At 34.8% G+C, this 13,027-nt stretch overlaps 1 protein-coding gene across 1 annotated transcript in view; it reads left to right on the top strand.

The window, feature by feature from the left end:
• The window catches only part of ITCH (itchy E3 ubiquitin protein ligase), a 74,682-nt gene that overhangs the window by 1,785 nt on the left and 59,870 nt on the right, over window positions 1-13,027 (top strand). The window contains exons 2-4 of the mRNA XM_019733743.2: window positions 7,153-7,294; window positions 10,630-10,754; window positions 11,743-11,880. Of these exons, the coding sequence (XP_019589302.2) occupies window positions 7,153-7,294; window positions 10,630-10,754; window positions 11,743-11,880 (405 nt within the window). The remainder of the gene's footprint in view (window positions 1-7,152; window positions 7,295-10,629; window positions 10,755-11,742; window positions 11,881-13,027) is intronic.

Genomic DNA, 13,027 nt, shown 5'->3' with positions numbered 1-13,027 from the left:
AAAATTTTTAATCTTGGGTCTAAAAAATCTGAGAATGCACAAGTTCAGGGCAAAAAAAGTTTAATAAACTTAATACACTTTTAATAAAACAAACACCATGAATAATGGATAAAAGTTATATATTTAGCAAATTCATCATTAGATATGGAGAGCATAAGATAATAAACAGTAAAGTGCCAAGTTGAATAGAATGAGTGCCCTTCATAATTCATTGTTTACTTCTTTGCTTTTGATACTATAAACCACAGCTAAGTGCTTTGCACAAATCCCCTTAATGACATTATATTTTTAATTCTATGTTAATACTAGTAGGTCAGTTATAGCATCTTTCTTTCTTTTGTTTTTTTAGTTTCAGGTGTACAAGCCTTTGTTTTTATTGTCAGCTGCTTCAGCATCTTTCTAGAATCAAGGAAGGCGCGAATATGCAAGTGTAAAAAAATAAATGCCATGGTATACGATAATGGCAAGAAGAGGTAAAAACTTTTGTCAGGAAAAGAGAGATCAGTATTTCACTAGAATTGGTATGAAAGGAGGTGGTGCTTGAAGCATTGCTACTATTTAAATGTAGAGAGGTAGAAAAGGAGCCTTTCAGGAGAGAACATGAGCAAGAGGCATGAAGGAAGGACATGCACAAGACTTCCCTTTTTGCCTCCAAAAGCTGCAGAGCGGGGAGCCATGAGAATTAATGGAAGTGTGGGTCATCTCCTTCAGGTGTGTCATTACTAAGAGAGATGGGAAGTTTTTAATAAAGAGAAATCAGTTGGATTTGTGTTTTTATGAAGTAGATGTGAAAAGACTGATAAGAGAATTTAGAGTCAAAAGTTAAAATTCTACTTTGTTGTTCTGCTTAAATTTATTTTCTTAACTCTTTCTATCATATATACAGAAATGAGTTGTGATAAAAAATATGGTGAATGTTTAAGTTTCAAAAATTTATTACAGTAAAAGACACATTGTCATTAATCCCCCTCAAAGTACTTCTCCTTGCTTCGAACACACATCCCATCATTCTTGCCACTTTCTGAAGCAGTTCTGGGCGTCCTCTTTCATGTCTTTAGTTGCGCTGTCGTGGATGCTTTGATATCCTGAATCGATTCAAAACGTTTTCCTTTCATGGTCATTTGACTGTGGGGAGGAGCCAGAAGTCGCACAGGGGATGAGTACTGTTGTTATTTGACAGAAATTGCTGTACCAGAAGTGATGTGTGACACGGAGCCTTTCCATTGTGATAAAAAACTGTGGTGAATGCTGCTGCCCAGTGCCATCCAACAGAAAGGCAAGATCTTCAATACATACAGTAAGCGGCACAACGAACCTTAGTACCGTAACAATGAGTGACAAGTTTCAGCTTGTTCAGTGCAGTCAGTTGGGTGTGAGCTACGGTTGAGAGAAAGTGTGTTTTAAAGTGTGCCGTAATCATCCTCCATCATAACGATGCTTGTGTCACATATCATTTCTGGTACGGCAATTTCTGTCAAAAACATTATGGTGTGTCCTCATCCACCTTATTCACCGAATCTGGCACTGTGCTACTTCTGGCTCTTCCCCAAAGTCAAAATGATTCAGGATATCTAGGCAGCCATGACAGCGCAACTGAAGACACTCATGAAAGAAGACTTCCAGAACTACTTCAGAAAGTGTCAAGAACAATGGGATAAGTGTATTCAAAGCGAGAGGGAATATTTTGAGGGGGATTAATGGCATTGTGTCTTTTACTGTAATACATTTTTAAAAATTTAAATGTTCACTGTATTGTTTGATCACACCTAGTATATATATTCCTGTTAATTGTTTACAATATATATTTGCTAATTGATCCCACCAGATCAGGTGACAGCAGGTGGAAAACTTATTTCAGAGAAATGGCACATATTATAAATAGTAGCAAAATAGAGGTTTAAAAAAATAATTCACAGTGCTGTTGATAAATGGATTGTTTAATGAACTTGGATTAGTGTTAATTTCACTGAATTCTTTATAAGAGTATCAGGAAAGGCAGCTTCACCTTTTTTCCCCCCAGCATTTACATAAAAAGTATAGTACCAGTGCATTAGTAACACTGTCTATAATTTTAATCTAGTTTATGGACATAACCTGAATAGCTATTTAGCTATTCAATTTTGAGTTCAATAGGAAAGATTATCTTTTGTGCTACTCTTTCACATAGATTGGGATAGTCTCTTTAGGAACTTCAATGGCATTTAAATGATCTTTTAACATTTTGTTGGTTAGTGAAAATATCCGTATTGATCCTTGTGTTGGGCAATAGTTCTCCTGTATGATTTATTAGATAGATGCCAAAATCACAACACGAAATCATAAATACTTACCCTCAATGTTTTGACTAGTGTGCCATTAAAACTTCTGCAGTTAAACTCTTGGGGACGTCATCTAGCCCCCCACCCCAAATTTTTATCAACAAATCTATATAGACTAACAATTCATATCTTCAGGGGAGTTAATATCCCTGTATTTTAGTCCTGGTTCTGGTACTTAACAAGTGTAACCTTATGCATGTCACTAATATCTTTGAAATTCAGTTTCCTTGTCTGTGAACTGAGGATATTAACATCTTTGCCTCATGGTTGTTGGAAGACAGTGTATATAAGTTAGAAAACTCCAAAACACTGTGCAGGTCAGAGTAATATATTCTCTTTCCCCTAATTCCTTCTTTCTTTCTTCTAGGATTACATATATCTAATTTAATATCTTAACAGCAGTCTAAGCTTAACTTTTTAATAAGGGTTTGTTGCTTCAGTCACACTGTCTTGACATCATTCAAAAAATTTTTTAATTTAAAAGGGTTAGAATGACTGGCAAGAATGGTACTGTTTTGTGAAAGACCGCTGATGTTTATTGTCAAAGTTTTATTTATGGCCAGAATGGAAGTATTAACATTGTTATCAAGAGGCTAACTGGTGGATCACATCTTTAAATTTTTCTTGAGCTCTTTGTCCTTTATCCTGTACATCCCTATCCATCATTAGATTCTGCTGATTTTTACTTTTGCATTTCCTGGATCATCTACTCTTTTTCGCTAATCCTGTGGTATGGGTCTCTTATTGGACGTAAGTCTGTTTTCTTACATCATTTTTTGTCTTTAGCCATTTCCTGTTTAATTATGTTCTACATATAACCTCAGCTATTATACTGAGTTTATCTGTTTTTTTATTTAATGCTTGCTGTTTGCTAACATTATACTGTGTTTGTAAAATAAGTACTTTGATATTTCCTAGCAATTTCTTAGTCACAGTCTTTACTCAAAACTTATCATTTGAGGAAGAGAAACCATGATTTTAGTTATTACTAATTGGAATTAAATATCACTGTATTTTCCCAAATTTACTAGAACACCATATATTTAGTTCTGATTGCTTGGAGGCCAGGAAGGTCCTTCATATTTAAAATTTAAAGTCAAGAGTTTATATCCAATTCTGCCCTTCTAAGATGTAGTTCTGCCATAGAGGCCTGTCATTGCTTCTGACCACAGAGGTAGCCTTTGCCTAACTGGTTTTATCTCTTATTAGCTCATTAGCTCATCATACTGCTAAATTATCTGGTCTCAAACACCCTTACTTGTCTTACCTTGTTTACTGTTGCCTCCTGGTTCCCAAAATAGGTTGGGTAAGCTAAGGAGTCGGTTCTGATTTCTTTATTATTTAAATTGTCAAAGTTTTTATTTTGTACTGAAGAGATAGGATGAAGAACTGAAACCAGGTCAGACCATTGACCTTCAGAACAGAAGGATCAGAGGAACACTAATATATACCACAAAACTATATGCGGTAGATTGTGTGTGTGTGAGAGACAGACAGACAGACAGACACAAATACACATGGAGAGAGAGAATGTAAAGCAGGGAAACATGGTTTCTATCTAATCATTTGGTTCAACCAATGTATTAAATGTCTCTCAGGTTTAAATCACTAAGTGCTGTAGGAGTTATAAAGACTGGCTACATCCTTGCCATGAAGGGTATTACCGGGTGAATTAAACAAGTGAAAACTAATAAACTAAGACAGAATGAAAAGCTGTTGGAGCCATACATAAATATGGAAATGCTGTGGAGGCATAGAGGCAGGAACAATTTGACTTTTTAGGTTTAAAGACGCATTCAATCAAAGAGAAAGGGGCATTTGTCTCTCAAGTAGGAATTTATTGGGTGGAAAAGGGAGGGCATAGCACATTACAGGGGCATGAAAGGACATGGCCCTTATGAGGGACAGCAAACAGCTAAGGGTGGTTAGAATACCAGAGGGCTGGGGGGTGGAATTTGGTATAGGAGGAGGCTAGAACAGTGCATAGTAAACAATGTAAAATGCCCCAGAAGAGTTCAGACTTCATTTTGCAGGCATTAGAGAATCATTGAAAAGTATTGACATGATCACATCTGTTTTTTTTACAGGAAGATTATTCTAGTAACTGGAAGGGGTTGGACTGGAGAAATGAGAATAAAATGGACTATTGTTAGAGGTCTCTTGTGGTAGCCCAGGTGCCAGATGATACTGACATTTTTCTGGTTCCTTTTTTTTTCTTTCAGTTTATAATTTATAGTTCTTTTGCTCTTTTAATTTATCATGGGAATTTAAATTTCAGGAAGGTAGTACATCCATCTGTTTTATAATATTAGGACTGTAATGAAAGTTTTATGCAATCTAACCTTCAAGATTTGAACACTTAAATAATTTCTCCTGTCTAGGTTTTGCAGTGACCGTTGGACAAACCTTTAAATTTTGTTGAGATTGTCTTTTTATGTGTAAAATTAAGATGATAATACTTATTCAGAATAGTCACGAGTATGAAATGACAAATATTTAAGTTCCAGACACACAGTAAACAATAACAGTTGGTGTTAGTTTCCCTTACCTCTTTTATTTTCCCATTTAGTTTCTTAAAATGTCTTTGTGGGGTTGGGTAGGATTGTGTGGCAAAATAGCTTTCAAAAGTTTGAGCCCTAAAAAGCTACTGAGGGCAGATAATTTTCTTCCTGTCAGGCCTGCAATTGCTTTTTGTTCTAGGTTTAATCAGATGACCATAAGAGCCCATGAAATAAATGGGTTTATGCATAATTGTTTAGGCTGTTTCCCTTTTTCGTTGACTAGAAATGTATTAAATATTTCTAGTCTATGAAATATTTATATTTTATATTTTTATATTTTTCTGTGGCAATCCTATGATTGAATTTGGCTCTGTATTAAATTAAGTACTAGAGCTTTATAGTACATACTAATCAGAGATAGGTCTGGTCCCCACTTGAATATTTTCTGTTCTAAAAATGACTTCTTACTTAGTGTTTCCATTTAGAGATGCCTCACAAGCATCTTAAATTTTATACATTCATTATTAAAACTCTGGATTTCCTGCCATGCCACCCTCCTCAAACTTGTTCTTTTCCATCTTATTAAATGACACCATCTTCCATTCAGTTGTTCATGCCAGAAACTTGGGAGTTGTCCTTGCTGCTGCTTTTCCCCAACTTCCTCATGAAATCTAATTGTGTTAGTTGTCCTTAGAAAATAGTTATTCTTCCCCATATTCATGTTCACTCTTCTAGTCCAAATCTAGTTCATATTTTGATTAGATGACTCTAGCAGCCTTTTAACCCCTAATTTTGTCTGCCTTTCAACTTATTTTTCCCACAGCAATAGAGTGATCTTTGGGTGTAATCTGATCATCTGTGTCCTCAGTGCCCATAACAATGCCTGATACATGTTTTAGTTCCAGGAAGTTTGTTGAATAGCACTCTTTTACTTAAAATCCTCAGTGACTCCTTATTGCCTACTTTTCTAGCATTATCTCTTGCAGCTCTTCTTTTTCTTTGACAGATTTTTTTTTGTTTTTGCTAATACGTATTGATTTCAAATCAGATTGAACTTTATTACACCAAGTATTTCAAAAGAGTGATGAAGCTCTAATTTATAGAATTAGAATAGTAAGTCTGCAGCTAGCTTGGATGCTACCTAAAAGGCACAAAAGCGCACAAAAAGACAGTATTTGATCTATGTGAGGTCAAGAGATTCAGGGCTGCCACCTAGAACTGTGCCTGCTAGGATTCCCAGACTGTCTGTGCTTTGGACTCTATTGAGCGTGGGTAGCTGCTGTACAAACTCTTCAAGCATGGCGCTGACATTCTCTGAACTTTCTGCTGGAGTAGATACCCAGGTGGTAGAGTATTTCCTTGGCTGTGATCACTTCATTTATAGGGAAGCAATGAGTTATCACATGTGGGAATCATGGGGTGCCCTGCCAGGTTTGAATCTGCTTGTACTTTCCAAGGGACCTGGACAAGGCTATTTTATAGCAAGGTGACTAAAGAATCAGTATCTCAAGATGCACAATGTTAGGAAGCTCTTGCTAAGATAATGTGAGATATATGAGACGCTAAAAGTAATCTTAGTTTGTAACTCTCTTCCTCCCGTGGCTTTCCAGCATACTTAGAATAAAACCCAAATTGCTTATGTTGGCTTGCAATGTTAAAAGTGATCTCACCCCATTCGTTCTTCTTCCCTGGTTGCTATACTTTTCCTCAGATATGCCAAGCTTTGTCGGGAATGCTCCCCTCTTCCCACCTCCGATCTTCACATGACTAGCTCCTTGTTCTTTAGATGGTTGCTTAAAAGTACTTCTTCAGAGGCCTTCCTTTCCACCAAGTCATATTCTGCCACATTAGCCTGACTTTCATCACAAGGACTTTTCTCCAACTAGGATATTCTTTCCTTGAGAGCCCGGGACTCTTCTAAACTGTAAACTTCTAAACTGTAAAACCGTGTTCTACCCACGGTTTAGAGCAGTGTCTCATACACAGTTTAGAGCAGTGTCTGATACATGGTAGGCATTCGCATATTTATTGACCCAGTGTGTACTTTTTAATTGACCTCAGAGTTCTGAGACAATTCATACTGACAGTCGGGCTGTTATACTGATGATACTAATGGGAATTTGGGTGGGTGGTGTGTGTGGGGTCCTATATTTATTTACTAGGATGGGAGGAAATGCAAAGGTCATGAGTAAATACAATAGTAAATATTTTAGAGTAAACCTGCTTCTCTGTGTAAAAGTAATGTTTTATTTAACCTTTATGAAATTAAATTGATTTGAAGGATGAGCTAACATCTCAAATATTGAAATGTTTTTCTCTTTTCTTTTACCTAGTCATTTCAGCAAAACTTAAGGAAAATAAAAAGAATTGGTTTGGACCAAGTCCTTATGTAGAAGTCACAGTAGATGGACAGTCAAAGAAGACAGAAAAATGCAACAATACGAACAGTCCCAAATGGAAACAACCCCTTACAGTGTAGGTTTGAAAGTATTTTCTACAGTATATTTTGTTTAGTAGATGAGCAGAAATGCAGCTTTTAAAAAGTCTCACTTGTTTTGTTTCTTCCCTTGCTCTCACCTTTTTTTTTCCTTTTTCCTCTGTCCCTCAGACTCTTTCTTTCCTCTAGTATACTTTTTGTTTCACTTAGGTTTTGTTTTTTCCCCCCACTTTTTTCCACCTCTCCCCTCTCTGGTTCAAGCCGTTGTTTCTCAGTCTAGTTGTGTAGGACACAGCTCCCTGGCTCATGCTGGTATGATGAGCCTTGCGCTCCCCCCTCCTGAGTCAGTCGGTCGCTCACGGCAGCTCTCGCCAGCTGCCAGCCGCTCATGGCAGCACACCATAGCCCACAGTAGTCCACAGCAGCCCACAGCAGCCCACAGCAGCTCACAGCAGCTCACGCCAACCTCCAGCCCAGCTCCAGGGAGAGCTGTTGTGCACCATCTTGGCTGTAGAGGGCGCAGCTCACTGCCCTGTGTGGGAATCAAACCAGTGACCTTGGCGTTAGGAGCACGGCACTCCAACCACCTAGCTGGGCTGGCCCGTTTGTTTTTCCCATTCTCTCCATTTCTTTACCTTCTCCAGATTAATTGATGATGGTATCACTATTGCCACTGAACAAGAGCTGGGAGAGCCCGTGGTAATGGGCCTAGAAAGATTCTTAGCAGCTCTTTTCCTTAACTTAGGGTTAAAATAGAGGGCTGTGAGTACTTCACTTTATTTTTTTTATTTAATTTTTTAAATAGTTTGGTTTTTCTGGTTTTCATTTTCTTTTTAATTATGATGCCTACACAGGAATTTTTTTTCTTTAAAAAAATTATATGTTTTATTCTACAACTCTGCTTTTATATTTAATATGCATGGTTATCTTTCCGGCTGAGTACATACAGGTCTAACTTGCCTTGTATAGCTACATTATATTCCCTAATATGGATTGGACTGTCATTTATTTTTTACTAATTCCCCATCAATCAGTCGGTTTTCTAATATGCTGTTAGACAATGTTAACAATATACATCCATGTGTATATGTCTATATGTTGGTGTTTTTATCTCTAGTATGAATTCATAGAAGTAGAATATAGCTCAATTTCAACACTTACAAAGGCCCCAAATGTTGCTATTAACACTGATTCAAGGGAATTATAGGTTAATTTTATTTTTTTTTACTAAAATGGAAAAAAAAAACATGATTTATCAACAAAATAGATTTTAAAATAATATAAAATATTTGGTTTGGGGACCAAGTGTATATTAAAATGTAATTCAAAATGTATCTAGTCACCACATGAAATACAGACAAATTGCTTTCGTTACCTAGTATTTGGGATTCTTGCATTTTTTTCCCTTAGAGAAATAAACCAGTGACTAAAAATAAATTGTATTTCTAAATAGTGAGATGAGGCATTTGAAACTATCAGCTCTTCTCTTCATGATACATGCTTGTGTGGATAATATTTATTTCTAATAAATGACAAAACAAATTGAATATATTTATATTATTCTTTAGCATGGATTTTTGAAGTTCTAAGGCATTTAATTAATGTACTTTAATGATGTTGAGCAAATGAGTGAAATTTGAGAATTCTGAAGATCATCTTGAGGCCTATTTGCAGAAGTGTTCTAATGCTCCTCATCTGTATTTATTTCAATGTTAATATTTCTTAAACTTTGTTTTTAATTAGTGGCTCATTAGAGATTTAATATAAATTTAACACTATATGAGTAAAAATTAAAAAATAAATGAAATCTATAAAACATCACAGCTCCACAATGACTAGAGAGATGTTCAGAATAATAGACTGAATGCTTATGTACTTTCTACCAGCTGCTACTCTCTGTGCTCATTAGATACGCACTTTGAGGCTCTTCAGCTGTAATGACATGAACTCCTTAGTGGTTTAAAAGTTAAGTATAAAGAAACTCTCCTTGTAGCCCCATATGGTGGTGCTGTTGTTGAGCCCAAATGTTTGGGGAACACATAGCTGAGGTTCTTCTCCTGAATTTTTAATTTGCAGCAGATTGGCCTGCAGTTTTAATACAGCTTCCATTGTTATATAGCAGGCTTTCCAGACTTCTTTCTGAAGTTGAATTGAGGTAATTTAGATACCACCATTTTTGACAGTATACTTTATCCTCTCTCAAATTAAAGCAAAATTAAATTTATCAACTCTTTTATTTCATCTCCATTATGATTTCTCAGATGATTAATAGAGAAATGTTTTCTTAATATATACTGTATGTTCTCCTGAAAGTAACATCTGAGAATTTTGAAGAGAATGAATACATTGTACACCCCCCAACCCCCAAAAAGAGGCAGTGATCAGGTGAAAATTTTTTAGTTTGTTTAAACTACCTATCATTGTTAAAATGATGGTGGAAATATGATGATTGGGTAAAGGGCATAGGTGGACTTCTAAGGAGGACAGTGTTTCTTTGTCCCCCATAATTTGATCACATTTTTGAGAAAATGAGGAATAGAGAAAATATTTCAAGAATTTGTCTTCATAGCATTGAACCACAGGACCATGGTAGATTATATTGTGTTCCTGTTTTTCTAATTGATGACTCTAAAATAGTTTGTATACAGTTTATTGTAAATTCAAATTTCCCAGAGTTTGCTTTGGAAATTATCATTAACAGCATTCTTTATTGATGTTTAGCATGGTATGAGTGAATCTATATTTGACAGTTGCCCTGGACACTTTGCCTGTAGCAGTGTGAAACATGAGATATTTAATATAATCCTCAAATTATTATGTAGCTGACTACAGAACTTTTTAATACAAATTTTAATGATAGGTCAGATTACGGTCTGCCATTGACTGGCTTTGTGATGTTGGGCAATTTACTTAACCTATCTGAATATCAATTTCTGTATCTGAAGATGGAGGTGGTAAGTCCTATCTCATTGGGTTGCTTTGAAGATTAAATGAGGTAACCTCAAGCTCATAAAATAAAGAGTTAATTAAGTCTTTATTTAAAATAAACATTTAATTTATAAATGCACTTTTTTATAGTAGTAAAGTAAAACTAGTTTTTCAACAGTTTGTAGCATGATAAGCAGTTTCACTTTTTTTGACGATAGGTGCATTAAGTTGCCCCTGTAAGTTCAATCACAAGGGAAAATGAACATGCAAGCATGTAGAATTCAGATGTTTTTCGTAAGACTACAGGAATAGAGGCAATATTGGTTGTAAAGTATGAGAGGTGCAGTGAGAAGATTTTAAATATTAAAACCTAATTGTAATTTATTTAGGATCCCACTGTTATACTTAATGAAGTAATATTTTTTTCACTTTTTTTTGCTTTTAGTATTGTCACACCTGTGAGTAAATTACATTTTCGTGTGTGGAGTCACCAGACACTGAAGTCTGATGTTTTGTTGGGAACTGCTGCATTAGATATCTATGAAACATTAAAGTCAAACAATATGAAACGTATGTATGTAAAAGTAACCAAAATTGTCCTCAGTTGTTTGTTTCTCTGGAGGAAATTCATATGCTAAACATAAAGAATGACTATATTCACTATTTGTTTTTTATGTTTATTTGGTTATAATATTAACGGGGAGAAGAATCTTGAACTATATAAAGCATTTTGAGTAATCTTGGTTTGGCCATTCATTTTTGATCTAATATTTTAAATATATAGTCCCTTAGTAAATAGATATTTATTAAAGTACTACATACTCAATTATGGAAAACTAAAAAAATACAGGGCAGAGATGAAGTAAAAACAGTCCCACTTTGGAGAGACAACTATAATTAATATTTTGACAGATTTTCTTTTCAAATGCTCATTTTAAGAATTTCCTCATTTTAGCTGGTTGTGTTTTTATTTATGTGTGTGTATGTATATATATATCTATGTACATATATAAATGTAGATATATATAATAACAGATATATAAAAATTTGAAACGTGTTTGTTTTGATTGATATATCATGATTTTAAAAGATATTTTCTATCCCTTGACTGTCTAAAACATACTTCCGAGAATTTTTTTTCTCATTTAGGACTTACAAGATATAATCTATTCATAAGTGATATGTTTTCACTCAGTATAGTTCAGGCATATATTACTCAATAACCTTGGTTGTCATGGCTCGTTTTATACATGGATAGAATAAACATAATAAACAGGATGATTGAACTATTTATTTAGCATTTTACATTATGGATATTAAGCATTAGCAAATTTTGTTTTATTTTTAAAATGTTTTCGTGTCATGAGGCCTGAAACCTTGGGTGAAAAATATTAAGACAATTTATATACATATAAATGTATTTTTTTCTGACAGTGTTTTTAACAGTTAAGGTGACTTAAAGAAAAAAAGGGGACTAATATGTAAATTATTTTCTGACTTTAGGTTTTTAACACTTAAAGCTATGACTATTGTGTTCTGTAATTTTATTCTCTTCCAGTTGAGGAAGTGGTTGTGACTTTACAGCTTGTAGGTGACAAAGAGCCAACAGAGACAATAGGAGACTTGTCAGTTTGTCTTGATGGACTGCAATTAGAGTCTGAAGTTGTTACCAATGGTGAAACTACATGTTCAGAAAGTAAGTAATCATTTGTTGTATAGGGTCTTGAATGATTCTTCTTACTTTAGCCATTGTACTATGCTGTATGTAATTACTGCTATTTTTTCACATTAAAGAAATTTTAATTTCCTTTTTAAAAAGTGACATTGATGATCATAAACATTTTTCCTTTTTTAGTGCATTGTTTCTATGAATAAAACATTTTTCTGTAAGTTGAGAGGCTAGCCAAATAAAAGTTGAATTAAGTTTGATGGCACCCAAGTTGTGCCTGCATAGCTAGCACGCTTAATGAAACTACTCTTCAGTGGATTCTCTTTAGATATTTCCAGTCACTTTTCATGTGCCAAGTGTATTTTTACTTGAAACATAGATTTTAGAGGCCCCAACTCAAAGAACAAGGTTTCCTTGATGAGTCTGACAAAGATCTTTTTGTTTACTTAGAAACTTCATTATGTAATACTTTTCAGTTGTCAGGTGATATTATTCTTCTGTTTCTGCTTTGGAAGACTTCCTACTTCCTCTTTAACTCAGGACCTTTTTTAATAGGACCTTCAAGATAGTCCTGGTATGTCTTCCAGATTGAGGGTGGAGAGAAATTTCTGAAATGGTCATACTGCTTCAGAGATGATACAGAGTTCCTTTGAATAGCAGTCAATTAGAATGAACGTAACAGTTACATTTTCCTATAAATTGGAGTTCTGGAAGATAATACACAAGTTAAATTACATTGTTAAATTGCCCTAAAGCTCAGTATTTATAGCTTCCTAAATTTTTCCCCTACAAATATGAAACTATTACTAATGCAGAATATTTAATAATTAACAAAAGCAAAGCATGTCAGTCCGTCTTCATATTTCAGAGTAGAATCTAAACGCATATTTATACTTATGACTTTACTGTTTATTTCCTACAGAAGTGGACATTTCTATGTCATCAGTTTTCCTGTCAAGTAGGAAAGTAATTGACAGGATTTAACCTGATTTCTTGAAGTAAAGAGGTTTTAACTAGGAAGTCACAGTGCATTTTAGGGTTGGAGTTGCCAAATACAATAGCTGCCTTTTTTATTATTATTAGCTGCCATTTTTTTAAATGCTTATTACCACGTGCCAGGTGCTGTATTGGTGTTTTTACATGTATACTCATTTAACCATCACAACTTTGTAAG

This window comes from Rhinolophus sinicus, linkage group LG13 (assembly GCF_036562045.2).
Source record: "Rhinolophus sinicus isolate RSC01 linkage group LG13, ASM3656204v1, whole genome shotgun sequence".
Lineage (NCBI taxonomy): Eukaryota > Metazoa > Chordata > Mammalia > Chiroptera > Rhinolophidae > Rhinolophus > Rhinolophus sinicus.
The sequence above is the reverse complement of the archived record's forward strand: the minus strand, read 5'-3'. Positions and strand labels throughout refer to the sequence as shown.